Genomic DNA, 13616 nt, shown 5'->3' with positions numbered 1-13616 from the left:
CCGCGCGTACACTCACAACGCCGTGATGCTGCCGAATTACAGGGATGGGCGCCGCTTCAATGCCGCGAGGATTTTGCCTCGATCAGCATATAATTAACAATAATGAAATTAGGGTGCTTTTCCTTAACTGTAACGTATAAGCATGGAAAATATAAAGGGTGTTGGAGTTGCCTCTCTGTAATGACTATGAGCTACCATCCACTTGGCCGTCGTTCTCAACTCCTCTGCGAACTAGTCTTTGACACGTCCGGCTTCCACTATGCAGATCTCGCAATTCGTCGTCTTGTTCCCAATCATGCTCGCCTCGAGTGCGCTGGCCAACCCTACACCAGCACAAGGCGGCGGCACCGGCGGCAAGGGTACGACAACGACAGGCCTAGGCCCAGCGGCGCCACATTACACGGTCACCTGCCGGGGGCGGATGCCCGATCCCAAAGTCATGATGTCGCAGCTATGCCTGGAGCCCAGCTCCGAGTGCGAAGGCAACTCATACCACCCGGCTGCGGGGGCGGCGAACGCGTGCAGCAAATGCTCGTGTGCGCTGGCTCGATAGCTTTGCCGGACGGAGTCAGATGGATACCTGTGTCTTTGTGTTTGGGAAAACCATGTATTCTAGGGCAGCCGAGACTTGGCGACTGCTTCTCGTCAAACAGTTACGTCTGGTCCGACGCTGGGGAAACCGCCTCCGGCGTCGGTCCATGTCACCACGGAGATGACATGCTTGTGGCCCTTGGCGAGATTGTTGATGGTCGCGCCTGTTGACTTTGTGGAGACCGAGGTTAGGATGGCACCGGGCTGGTCTTTATCGAACACGATGAACTCGTATACGTTGACACTGTACCCTGGTACGGGATCCCATGTCGCCGTGATGCCACTTCCTGTAGAAGTTCCGTGAATGTTCTTGGGTCCCGGTGCAGTTTTTGGGTGAGCGGTCGCCGAGACCGCGCCAGTCCAAGGCGACTTGCTGTCGTCTCCCATAGATGTTCGCACTCGGTACTCGACTGTATCTCCATCTGACACCCACGTTTCCCAATAAGCATTTGTTAACGCGTGGCGATCCGTCCAGTCGCTGGATCCCTTTCTGCGGGACTGAAGATCGAAGCCTCCCGCCCCGAAGATAGGGTCCCAAGTGACTTCGATGCCGGACGGGACAGACGCCGCCTGGAGGTTTGTCGGCGTAGTAGCGACCCTAGCAGGCACCTTTCCGACTGTAAATGGATTCTTCCCGACACCGAACTCTTTCCGCAGCACATCTGCGAATGACTGGGCAATGTGAAACTCTCCCAGAGCCGAAGGGTGCAAGCCATCATAGCCGTCAGGGCAACCTTCGGGGTGGCAGTTGTAATTTTTCTGCATATCAACCAGTCTCACGGTCGATGCATCAGTGGACCACCCGGAAATGGCGGACTGAAGCCGCTTGTTGTAATCGGTCGTCTTGTCTGGCAGCTGCTCGTTGACGACCTTGATGAACGTCCGTTGCGGCACGTTGCCGACGAGGACCTTGAGGCTCGGTCGCGCGGCCTGAGCGTTGCGGACCACCTTTTCCACGCTGCTCAGCGTGCCTTCCGGGCCACTGACGAACCATCCCAAGTCGTTGAATCCCAGTAGAATAAATAGGAAGTCGGGCTGATATTGCTTAACGTAGGCGCCGATTGCGGGATACACTTGAGCAGCCTGTCGTCCCCACATGCCGTAGTGCGGTCTGGGGAATGCTGCTTCCACGTCCGCTGCATACCGACCGCTGTTGAGAACCACGCCGGGAGGACTGCCTGCTCCCTGCAGAGGCGGCGGCTTCGGCTTTGCGTCTGCTGGCGAGGCAGCCGGATATGTGCCCTGGTACGGCCCGACAAAGTTGGTGTCGACGCCCTCGTTCCTGAGCCATTGCCACAGGCGGTAGCGCCACGTGTAGTCGCCGTCCGCACCTTGCGTGATAGAATCCCCGACAAACATGCCTCTTAGGCTGGTGGTGATGGGCGGCGGAGCGACTGGCGCCTCAGCGCAGGTGAATCCCATGTCGCCCTCGCGATTGCCGTTCTCGTAGCCGTTTCGAGGACCGTTTCCTAGGGTACACTTGTGGGCGCTTGCATCTTTGCCGTCGCAGGTCCAGAGCTGGCCGGCGTACGCAAACTGCACGGGGCTCGAGTCCACGTCGTCCACGGTGATGTCCAGGGTATAAGGAAGCTTCGATGTAAGAGAGAGGTGGCCGGTGGAGTCCACCGCGGCCTTTTGGGCGTGTCCGATCTGCGCGCCGCCGGCGTCGTAGATGATTACGTCGAAGGCGTACCGCTCTCCGACGCCGTACTCCTTCTTCTGGTACTGGCTTACATGAGCAGTGCCTGAGGGTTTCCACGTCAGCGGACGGCCGGCATTTGTGTGTACTTTTTTGTGGACGCGACTTACACCAGCCTGATTTGAATCCTGGGCTTCCAGAATCTGGATCAAGCAAGGAAATGCCAAAGGCGGAGTGCTGGCCCTTCTTGGGCACGCCGCAGCTCCACCTTAGCATTCGGATGGATGCTTGTTTCGAAAAAACACAGAGGTTCCCGTGATCGCCGGACTGGGCCCCGATAATGTCGTCAAGGACGAACGGCTCCCAGTCGTTGAATGCGGCAATCTGGAGCACTGGAGAATGGAGACTGAACCGCGATACCAGTGAGAAAATGATACGCCAGACGTGCCAGTCATGCAAGCGTTGAAAGAGCGTACCCGTCTTGTTTATCGCCATTCACGCCGCCTGCCTTCGTGAAGGTGACCGAAAAGTCACCGATGTGAGGTTGGTTGAAGTACTGGCGACCTCCCGCGTAACAGACGTTCCAATCCCCGGTGAAGACCCCGATGGAATCGGTCTGCTCACATTGCACGTATACTTTGCAATTGCCGCCGCCAGAGGTCTGCATGGTTATGACGCACTTGTCTGGGACATCGGCATCCTGGTTCGCGGGTCATGCTGTTAATACTGTCAGATGTTCACAGCAGAGAAACAAGGGTATTTCGTACGTAGGCATTGTCGTCTGCCAAGAACTCCTTGACACCGTGGATAAGTTCACCAAGACATATGGTGCCGCCGGCAAATGATCGTTTGGATATGCCGTGTGGTGATGCTTGCGCCACGGGCCGTTCGTGGAATGACACAATGCAGCATATCAGGGCAAGAGCCAGAAAAAGAGCTCCGCGACTCGAACAATTCCACGCCATGTTAGAAAGTGACATCAGTGTTTGGAGGGCTCGTACATGAGCCAAATACCGAATATGCCCTTTTCCTGAACCCCATTTACCAAACACTCATACATGTACTTATACTTCGTGAAGGATCGTATATTCACGTGCTCGCAACGTACGCTGAGGGTTTGGTACGACTTTCACGATCCGTCAAAGTTGATTGGAAGAGCAAGGTCATTTTTCATCCTCCGGGTCCGCATAATATTGTTCTGACATGCCTCGGGCCCGAAACCATCGTCAAGACCGAAAATGGCCTGCAAGACGTGGTGATGGGAGTATATGGAACGGGCTTCGAACTGGCCGGAATCCTGCGTTACGCCGACACGGGCTACTTCGCTTTTGAAGCAAGACGTGAACCCCTGTTAGTGCTGAGCGAGTTGCGTGACCATACGACGGCGGAAACCCGAGCTAGAGACTTTGACCATATGTACACGTAGGTGAAATAACTCAGATGGAGACCCGGGCCTCACCCTGCGAGCATCAACGACTAGACAGGGGTGAGTATTGCCAGTGACGCGCCTGATGGGAGAGCGCCCATGCCGATTCTTGGCGCTTGCCACAGTAGCCAGGGCGCGTCCCGGGCCGTGATGGAGCTAACGGGGTATCTCGACCAGCCTAGACCAGAGCGGCTCCGTTTCTCAGAAGGCCATCCCATGTTACTCGCAGACTTCCATAACCATTTGACCCTCTACCGCTCTTTAGAGGTGAAAATGCTTCATCTGTAGAAACATGGTCCCGTGGGATTTAAGAAGCTCTGCCTGCCAGTGTTGATTGCTTTGAGCCGGCGGCAGATGACTCCGGGCAAAACCCTCCGTTGCCCCCCCGCCATATCCACGCCGGGCTCATTGAAGGGTTCCGTCGGGGTTTCGCATCCGTCGTGACGGCCCTGTTACTGACACTGAACCGCGACTTTCGGGCGGCAGCGCAATTTCTCGTCGACTCCGATATCAAAAATAGGTACACCGGCGAGAGAGTCAATGCTGCACCAATGAACGCGGGGGGCGGCTTCCGGTCTACCAGTTTTCGATTGAGGACAGCACACAAAGCAAGCGTATTGTAATGTCACAGGGGGAGCACGGACGGATTCCCAGGCCCAAAAAGTTTATGCGCACTCGATTGGCTCAGAATCTGAGTGTTCCATGGCGAACGGCAGAATTGAAGCCATGGGGTGGCGGTGTTGGGGAGGAGGACATATCCCGAAGATGCGGGAACGCAGCTGCAGGATGAGTACTCGGTTCAGTACACTAGCCCCACCTTCTCTCTCCCCTTGCATGCGTTCGTCAACTCGTTCTTTCTTCTTCCTCCGCACGTTCAATCCATCATCGAGACCCAACAAGTCATCATCACGCATCACCGGCATCTCGCGGTTATGAATAGCTCGGCGTGCAGAACCGCAATTGGCCCCCTCCCGCGCTCCCTCCTCCCCTTCCTCCTTCCCCGCCGGCACTTGTCGCACAGTGGTACATGTAATAGTAGCCGCGCCCGCAACGCCGCCGCCGACGCCGTCGTCGTCGCCGCCTCCACCGCCTCCACCCCGCCCCCCGGTGCCGCCCGCCTCCGGCCTCGCGCTGGTGCTGCTGGCGCCAGAGCTCCTGCTGCTCTCTCGCCAGCGCCGCCCCGGACCATCTTCAGCCCTCCTCACCTCCTTCGCAACACCACACGCGCGCTTCACGCCCAGAGCATTCGCACAATGGCTACCTCCCCGCCCACCGAAATGCGGTTCAGTACGTGGCCCCCCCTCCCTGGTGATCCCCCTTCTGGTCGAGATACAATGGGCTTCTTGGACGCTGACGCTGGCGCTGCGCGAAACAGAGAACCCCGCCATCTTGTACGTTTATACCCCACGTCGGAGCGGTGCACCCCGCGATCGCGACACCGCACATTGCCTTTTGGCTGCGACGACTGCGTTTCGCGCGCGTGCACGCGCCCGCCAGATGAGAGGAAGATGGTGAAGACTGATGTTCATATGCGCAGTGTCTGCGACTTGCAGGAAAAGTTCCGCAACGCGATATACGAGTTCGATAGCATGTGCGTCCCTCCCCGACTCCATACCCCTCGATACCCAAGGTCCCCCCCGCCATCGGTGATGGCCTCCCCGATCTGAACCTCGGCTAACCTGCCGCGTCGCCTCAGCGTCCTCTCAACCACCAAGCTCCTCAACTTCGCAAGGGCTCTCTCCATACCCATCCATGCCACCACACAGACAGTGTCCAAGCTCGGCCCGACGGTCCCCGCCGTGGCCGCCCTGCTGCCGAATCAGCCCCATGACAAGACAAAGTTCAGCATGCTTGTGCCACAGGTCGCTGCTGCCTTGCCGCCGGGCTCCCGCGTCGCTCTCGTCGGCATCGAGTCCCACATCTGCATCACCCAGACTGCCCTCGACCTGCGAGACGCTGGCCACGTCCCATACGTGCTCGCCGACGCCGTCAGCAGCTGCAACCGCGCCGAGGTCATCGTCGCCCTCGACCGTCTGCGCGCCGAGCCCGGCATCATCGTCACCACCACCGAGAGCTGGATGTATGAGTCTCTCGGTGACGCCTCCCACCCGGCTTTCAAGAGCCTCTTTGGCGTCGTCAAGGGCTCCGTCGCCGACACTAAGCGAGTCCTCGAGGCTCTGCCGCCGACGTCTAAGATGTAGATGACTGACCGCCAAAAAGCATGAGGGGGTTACGGGACATGCGCTTTGGAGCAAGTATATTGGTATATATCTTTGATTACTCGGGCACATGACGCGGTCGCCCGCGCCGCTACATCTACCGGATCATTCCGTTCCAAGGCATTCCAATAGCCATGCGTGAGCGCTTACACTTGCACATGTGACCCTTCGGACGGCGCAAACGTTCTCGCAAACGCATTTGACCGAGTCGCACTCGCAAATTGCACCTGGTAGTCTCCGGTGGCCGGGTCCAGCTCGCAAACCGTATGTTTGCTCACTGACCGCTTTCCGCTGGGGCTTTTGACGGCGTCGTCTTGGTCGAAGGCGTCATCCACGAAAAGGCTGAGGCCACGCCAACGGGGTTCGCCGATCTTGGCAGCGTTGCAGAATTCCTGTTGGACTCTCGATTGCTCGTCTGGCTCTTGGGGTCGGTGCCGGAGCTGACAGCGCGCTTCGCATCCCATCGGTTCGTCCCGTTGGCAGGGCTTGCGACATCACCGCTGATGCTGACCTGGCTCTTGCGGCGCGTCTCGACCGACTTAGGCGGCAAGGGAGGTTCATAGGAAGCGCCAGTCCGGGCAGAGGTGGAGCTTGACTTGAGCGGCTTGAGAACCTTCATGTTGCGACTGCTGCGCGCGGCGGGCTGATACCCGCTGAGAGGCCCCGTCTCTCGCTGCGAGCCGTCCGGCCCGGCGCCTGCGCCCTGCCGCCAGGACCCCCAAATGCCTGTCGACGTCGAAGACTCGCGACGAGACGTCTCCGATGTGTTCGATCCGTCTTTGCCCCCATGCTCCGAGTCGGTGGCGTCGGCGGCATCCCGCCCCGTCTTGTCGCTCTCGCCGCCGGCGTCAGATGCCCCGCTAACCGTGGCGGGCTTGTGAGGGTCCGGACGGGAGTCGCTCCCCGAAGACCGCGGGCGCGCGATCACTTCTTGACGCACTGCGCGCGCGCCGTTGCTCACCACTTCACTGGTCGCCGGGTGACCATCGCCCGCAACAAATGGAGTGGCATTGGCGTTGAGCCTGGGCTTCTCAGGCGCCATGTTTGCAGTGCAGATGTGGCGAAACATGTTCTCGTCTTCTGGGCGAACGAACGGCACCTGCAAGCGGTCGCGCTCGCTCCCGTAAAGGGCCATCTTGTTCTGTGACAGTAGCACGTCGGCCGAGTGAGCTCTGAGAGCGTCGCTGCCAATGTAGATGCGGATCCGCTTCTGCTCGCCCGACTGAGATGCGTTCTCGCTACCGACGACCTCGAAGAGAACCGTCATGGACGGAACGGAGCCACCGGGCGTGCCATTCCTGCTGTTGTGCTGTGTGACGACTGCTTCAGCCAAGTAAACGTTCAGTCTGGCGTGACTGACACCGTTCATGTCGTGATCCACCTCGTCCAACAGGTCCAATTCCTTCAGAAGCGAGTAGTCAACAATCGACTTTTGCGACCCCGTGCATACATCGGCATACAGGAGTGTGTCGTGCGCGTAGTGGGTAGTCAGCCAGCAGCGAATGATGGACGGAACTGTTCCCAGCACGTAGAGCGACACCGGGGGAGCGGGTATGTCGAATGACGAGTCGTCATCATCGTTGATGTCTAGCCCGAGGCTGCTCGCGCGGCCCGAGGCGACGGAATGGTGAGAATGTACTGAATGCCCTGCCGAGCTGTGCCTGCCGTCCGACTTGTGGGACAGGGACCGCTCCATCAGGAGGCCGCTGCCTGGACGAATGGGGCCAAAATCACCCGAGTGTCGGTTGCTCTGCCCACCCCAGCTCGAACCGTGCAGGGCGCTCTCGTCGAAGCGAACGCTATTTGCCCGAGAGGCGGCGCCGCGCCGGACAGGCTCCTCTTCCGCCGGGCCCAGGTGCAGAGAGCCGAGCAGCTGCTCACCCTGCTCGTCCAAATCCTCGAACATTTCATTGTGCGGGATTTGCACAGGTCCTGGGCGGCATGTTAGCATGAGCACGCGGCCGGAGCACGGAGTGAGAGCCCGGGTATATTACCTTGCTGCGGTGTGCCCGCAAGCACGCCGGGAAAGGGCGAATTCCATACCGACTTCAGCGCTGAGTCGTCCGCATTCCGCTTCTCGAGCCGCAGTATTCGCTCCGCATGGTTGGTCTGCGTGTACTGGACTTGCTTCACTTCCATTTGCAAGTTATAAAGTTCTTCACGAGAGACGGGAAATCGCGGATCCATCCCAGACGTGGTGGCGGTCACAGTCGATCGTGGACGAAAGCAGGGATACCAGGGCGAGTGGTGCGAGAATGACAGGTCGGCTATTGCCGGGTGGTGTAACGAGCGTGGCAGTCTGGCAGAGCAATATTGACAGACTGGCCCTTGACGACGCTAGATTGAAGGCGCCCTTCAGATATCGCTCCCATGAAAGCGTCGAGCTCGCGTTAGCGTCTCGAGGCTCGACCACAAGAGCTTTTTGGCGGCCTGCGTTGCGCTGCTGCTCCCAAATCCCTGGGAGGTCGGTTCACGAGGTCCACCCTCCCCCACCTCGTTCGTAGGGTCGCTGCGGCTGTACCACCGCCTGTGAGTCGCTTCGGCCGTTGTCAAGTAGGCGGCGGTCTGATTGAAAGGAATAATTGGGAGTCAAATCAAGGGGCGACGTTGTTGAATGGGTGAGGCAAGGGTTGATGATGTGGCGATCAGTCAACGCGGCGCCAAAGTCGTGATTCGTATGATTGCAGGGGCGAAAGCAGCCTGGTTGAACTCGGACGGCGTGCAGCGAACGTGCTGGTAGAACGGCAGTCGAGGCCAGTGATGAAGCGTTTGCGGCAAATATTTTGGACACGAGGCACAGACAAGGGTAGTCGCAGGAGCGCGGCTCGCGGCAGAGGGCGTTGAAGCGGGTTGCGATGGGTTCGAGGGATGTCCTTTGACGAGGCGCGGGGGGGCGTCGAGGAAGGTCGGAATGGGTCGAGCAAGGGGTGGTATTCGGGTCAATGATGAGGGCCTTGGGTGCGGAGAGCGTGATGGATCGTAAGAGGGCGGCGGACGATCGTAGAGTCGGGCGTTGGATGGCAAGGGGCGGCGAGTGTGGTTGGTGTCGTTTGGATGCAGGTTGAGCGGTTGTCGATGACGGGGGCGTAGTTTAAGTTGGATGGATGCAGGCTGACTTCTCAGTGACCTGGTGGTGCACTAGGGGCGAAGGCCCGCCCGCACGATGCGAGCGCCCGCCCGTGCCTGACACGCTGGGCAACTAATGAATTACTGTACAGGTAGACAGGCACTAATAAGTTACAGGAGCTTGCACGCCACCTGGCCGGGCGTTCGCACTGTTCGGGCCACCTTGACGCCGGACACGGAACAGCGCTAGCGCGCTTGGCGGACATCAATGGCTGCCCCTGCAGCCGCCTATTGTACCTAGGTACTGCGTAGGCGACATGACCTGTCCTGAAGGCACCAATTTAGTGGATTGACCACCACACCTCACTTGCGGAGCCGTGCACGGTGAGCTTGTGCACAAGCCGAGCTCACTAGCGGGACGAACCAGCAGAGGTCGTGGCCCTTGGCCAGTGGAGACGGTCGTGGTGGGTGATGATTGATGGATTGTTCAACTCGCCATTGACAAGGTTCCCCTCGAGCGAGTCTGTCTGGTCATCTACGCGGACCATGCTTGGGCAATAACGCCGTTGACCTCTCGTGGTCATCTTCCACAGGCACCCATTGCGGGTGGCTCATGCAAGGAGGCAAACCAAGCCCCCCATCGGCTTCTTCATCATTGTCATCACCGGCATCCTCCCGTCTATCCAGTGCGCGCTTACGCTGCTTGTCCCGCCAGCTCCCGCCAGTCTGGGAACAGGTAGCCGGTGCGGTCCTCGACCGGCAAGTTGACCCATTCCTCGCCAATATGCGGCTTGAGTAGGCCGTAGAAGACCCTGTACGCGTCGCCGCTCATGTGAAGCCCGTCGGGGAGCAACGACGCCAGCCCGCCCCGATTGCCGTTGTCAGGCGTGCCCAGGAGTGGGCCGCCCTCCTTGTAGTCGTCGGGCGTCATGGCAATCGCCTTGTCCATGATGCCCTTCCAGAGATCAATAGACACCACATGCGCATTCTCGCGCGCGACCTGACGGGCCGTCTCCGAGTACGAGGAGCTGATTGCTGACGTCCGGACGGCACACGGGTGACCCTCTGCCATGTTGAGCTCCTTGAGCCGGATCTCGTCCACGGGCGGCGGCGTGACGAGCAGGATCTTGGGCTCGTGCGCCAGGATGTGCGGATGGTTGACTATGGTGGTCAGGTTCTTCTTGTACTGGTCGAGTGGGACGTGCTGCGTCGTGGTCGGCAGCGGGATCACGGCGTCGTTGGCCCCGAGCAGGACAACCTGAACAAGCGTGAGCGTGAGCGTGATCAAACCCAGCTGGAGGCCCGCCTTGTATCCATACCAGGAATTTGATGCGCGGAGATGCCTCGCTAGGCTTAGGGAAGATCTGGTCGATAAACTTCATCGCGTTGGCCGTGTTCCACCCGGAGAAGCCACGGTTGATGACATCGAAACGTCGTAGACAGCCTAGCACGAGTCGGTTAGGCCTCCTTTACAACGCGGAGTCGGGACGAACGCACGGGTCTGAAGCGCCGATTGAAGCGAGAAGCCGTCGTGCGTCTCGGCCGAGTGCTGTATCAGTGAGTCGCCAAGCAGAACGACCTGGGGATACGGAAACTGAGGCGGGCCAAGGTCAGCGCGTATCGGGTGCTAGGCAAGAGGGCGTCTACTGACAGCCATTTTAAAGAGCGTATATGTAACCGAACAAGAAACGCTTCAGTTCGCAATGCACGCGCTGTTTCCAAACTGCACTACTGCACAAGTGAGGCGCGAATCGTTCTTCAACAAGTCTTGAGGAGTGAGAAGGGCAAAGCGGGGGGTCACGCAAGTAAGTCCATGAAATACCCACACCTGAGGCCTGGTTGTGGTTGGCGGCGTCGGCGCATTCAGAGCCGCCTCTGAGTCCAGTCTGAATTCGTTGGGTCCATAAGTACAGCACATGCTGACGCATCGCCGGATTTCCGGCAGTGACATGACCTGACCATAAAAGAAGCCTCTGTGCCTGCATGCGACCAGATGCACGCCTGAGGGCAAAAGTGTTGCGAAATGCAAGATCAATATGGTCCCCAGCCTAGGCCTCTCTGTCCATATAAGGACGGAAATGTAGTCCAGAGTACAGATACTGCCACGATATGTTTCTTGGAGATGTGGCTGACAACAGCCCTCACATAGTACTGGAAAGCGTTTGGGAGGCGGTTGGCCCAGCTCCGGTTTCTCTGTGTTTTGAGTTCCATCACCTCCAGTCCTCCACCACGAGTCCACGACTACAGATCCATGCGGAAGAAGGTGCCTGGCCAAATCTCTCCATTGGCCCTGCCAAACGAAAAGTCGCCGACCCTGGCGAAGCCCAGTTTTTCGTAATACCTGCGACCGTGTAAGCGCGAGACTGCATTGCTTGACACGCTCCACCTCACCTGTTCAGCTTGGCACCGTTGCCAGCCCAGCAGTCCACATACAAGGTCTTCTTGTTCCTCTCACGCCCATAGTGTTTGATGGCCTCGATCAGCGCTGCCCCGGCGCCCCTGTGAAGCGGCCCCGTCCTGTAGTCTGAGATGACGACCTCCAAGAAGAGATAATCCTTGGCTCCGTCTACTTCAGGCTTCATCTCTTCTCGGTCCGTTATGTACGACGGCAGCGAGTCTTCGCGTACCATCGCGGAGCCGACGCGCACAGGCTGCGCCGTGCCTTGCTCGGCGGCCGCGCCGGGACCGACCTCGGCGATGAAGACCCTCAGGGGCTCATCGTCGCGCTCCGACTTTTGGATCGATTCCACTGTTTCCCCTTCAAAGCCGTCTTTCTCGGAAAAGGGCTTCTCACCCCACATTGCGCCGGCGCCGATGGACGCGAGGTAAGGTATCGTCGAGTCGAACGCGGCCATGATGAACTGCGCATCGTCACCGTCCGACCTCGCGTGGCGGACACGAAACTTGTCGGCCTCAGGCATGATGGACACTTCTGTGAGGTTGTTGAAGGAGGCAGGCCTTGACTGGAACCGGCGCTGTTGGGAGGAGTTGGGTTGATACGTTTGCTGTGGCCAGCGCACCGCCCCCTCACCGCACGTGCGACCTCCAGAAGTAGTCACCCTGTGTACGAAGTACTTCACACAAGGCTGGTAATCAGGCAGGCGCCATACTGTGAAGGATTGTATGGATCGACGTAACCTGTAGTAGTAGCTCCTCCCCTTTTAGGGCATGTCTGTTGGCTGGAGTCATCCCGACTGCAGAATTGCTTCCAATCACAGAACGCCGGGATAACCTCCTACTAGCTTGCTGCTGAGAGAGGGCCTGACATGGCACGGCAGGGGCTCGAGGCAGGAAACCAGTTGTCTTTATTGTGCACAGAAATTTGAAGGAGCGACATTTCAGTTCATTGCTTCCCACTAGCTAAAGACCGTCCAGATACACACATGCCCGTTCATTCCTGACCTGTCACCACTCCGACGCAAAGTCCCTTGGGGCCACAGTCGTTTCTCTGGAAGAATGAAGCCATGTCAGTTTCTACGCGAGAGGAACTAGCCGCTTGCTTGGCGAGCAAGAGACACGACTCCGTCTTGCGTGGCTGTGTTGAGCGATGCCGCTGCCGTTGGTGAAGACGGCATCTCCAGTCCAGCCCGCAGAACTACTCGGGGCTGGCGGGCTTGTTGTAGGCGAGGTCGCCATCTAGGCCGGAGCGCCTCTCGGGGCTGGCGGGCTTGTTGTAGGCGAGGTCGCCATCCAGGCCGGAGCGCCTCTCGGGGCTGGCGGGCTTGTTGTAGGCGAGGTCGCCATCCAGGCCGGAGCGAACAACAAGGCCTTTGACGGGGTTAGCTCGAGGGAAGTTGAAAGGAAGATGAATTCGAGAACAGACCATTGGGAAGAGCAGCAGCTCCAAATGCCAAAAGCATAGCGACACTCAGGATTCCCTTCATACTGAAAGGTCGGGGGCAAGACTTCGATTGCGTTTAGGAGCTTGTGTGTGCGTCGTTTAAAAGATGTTGTAGTGAAGTTGCTGTTGATGTGAGCTAGCTGCTTTTGCATGGCAAATCTCGTTGAAATATATACTGCTACGCACGGGTAAATAGACCATGGCTTTCCCCCGAGCCAGAGGAGACCGGTCCACGCGACCGAGTTCGTCTCGCACGACATCAATGTTTCGGACTCGAGGTCGAAAACTTCACGATAATTTTCCGCCCGAGACTCAGATTGCGTTGTTTCACATCACGACGAGGTGCTCTCGGCGAGCCGATCAATCCGGAGAAACTGCAGTGCAGCGCATTTCCCGTCGAGTCTGATGTTGCCACCATCGTTCGTGTTTTACTGCAGCCGCGACGTGTTGGCTCCCTATAGGTTTTACTGTCCGCGATAAGTCATCCCTGCTTCAGGACTTTCATGCAGACGTAGTGAAAAGAGCCTACTGCATGTTGCACATCACCTTGATGTTCGCGATACTTAACAGCTGAGAAGTCGTATTGCAGTTAACATCAGCCCCAGCAGTCGCGGGACGTAACATTCGATTGCAACATACCCATGTCGTACTTGAAGACACAACACCAGTGCGAAGTGATGAGTCTGGTCTTATGCAACTGGAAAGCCGTCTTGTTGCGTGACTGAACATACCGGATTGTACCACGTCGGCAGCAGCCGCGGCGGGCCACAAGTCAAAGTCCGTGACTGAAGAGTATCGGGTTCATCAGTTGGATCGAGCTGCAATACGGGTGTT

At 58.3% G+C, this 13616-nt stretch overlaps 6 protein-coding genes across 6 annotated transcripts; 1 reads left to right on the top strand and 5 right to left on the bottom strand.

The window, feature by feature from the left end:
* Positions 1-645: 645 nt before the first annotated feature.
* Positions 646-2506, bottom strand: PLICBS_003019 (uncharacterized protein; the record flags this gene model as incomplete). Its single annotated transcript, XM_018322740.2, has 2 exons — positions 646-2336; positions 2401-2506. The coding sequence occupies 2 exons, from the start codon at positions 2504-2506 to the stop codon at positions 646-648; spliced, it is 1797 nt and encodes a 598-aa protein (XP_018177970.2).
* Positions 2507-4909: 2403 nt separating this feature from the next.
* Positions 4910-5857, top strand: PLICBS_003018 (uncharacterized protein; the record flags this gene model as incomplete). Its single annotated transcript, XM_018322739.1, has 4 exons — positions 4910-4943; positions 5032-5047; positions 5194-5247; positions 5353-5857. 4 exons carry the CDS (start codon positions 4910-4912, stop codon positions 5855-5857), a joined length of 609 nt encoding a protein of 202 aa, XP_018177969.1.
* Positions 5858-6149: 292 nt separating this feature from the next.
* PLICBS_003017 (uncharacterized protein) lies at positions 6150-8014 on the bottom strand (the record flags this gene model as incomplete). Its single annotated transcript, XM_018322738.2, has 2 exons — positions 6150-7807; positions 7870-8014. 2 exons carry the CDS (start codon positions 8012-8014, stop codon positions 6150-6152), a joined length of 1803 nt encoding a protein of 600 aa, XP_018177968.1.
* A 1621-nt stretch (positions 8015-9635) lies between these two features.
* PLICBS_003016 (uncharacterized protein) lies at positions 9636-10598 on the bottom strand (the record flags this gene model as incomplete). Its single annotated transcript, XM_018322737.2, has 4 exons — positions 9636-10199; positions 10261-10385; positions 10439-10535; positions 10593-10598. The coding sequence occupies 4 exons, from the start codon at positions 10596-10598 to the stop codon at positions 9636-9638; spliced, it is 792 nt and encodes a 263-aa protein (XP_018177967.2).
* Positions 10599-11182: 584 nt separating this feature from the next.
* PLICBS_003015 (uncharacterized protein) lies at positions 11183-11862 on the bottom strand (the record flags this gene model as incomplete). Its single annotated transcript, XM_018322736.1, has 2 exons — positions 11183-11282; positions 11333-11862. 2 exons carry the CDS (start codon positions 11860-11862, stop codon positions 11183-11185), a joined length of 630 nt encoding a protein of 209 aa, XP_018177966.1.
* A 674-nt stretch (positions 11863-12536) lies between these two features.
* PLICBS_003014 (uncharacterized protein) lies at positions 12537-12825 on the bottom strand (the record flags this gene model as incomplete). Its single annotated transcript, XM_065600125.1, has 2 exons — positions 12537-12709; positions 12765-12825. 2 exons carry the CDS (start codon positions 12823-12825, stop codon positions 12537-12539), a joined length of 234 nt encoding a protein of 77 aa, XP_065456197.1.
* Between the last annotated feature and the right edge of the window lie 791 nt (positions 12826-13616).

The sequence above is a fragment of the Purpureocillium lilacinum genome, assembly GCF_023168085.1.
Source record: "Purpureocillium lilacinum CBS 284.36 DNA, scaffold_2, whole genome shotgun sequence".
Taxonomy (NCBI): Eukaryota; Fungi; Ascomycota; class Sordariomycetes; order Hypocreales; family Ophiocordycipitaceae; genus Purpureocillium; species Purpureocillium lilacinum.
The sequence above is the reverse complement of the archived record's forward strand: the minus strand, read 5'-3'. Positions and strand labels throughout refer to the sequence as shown.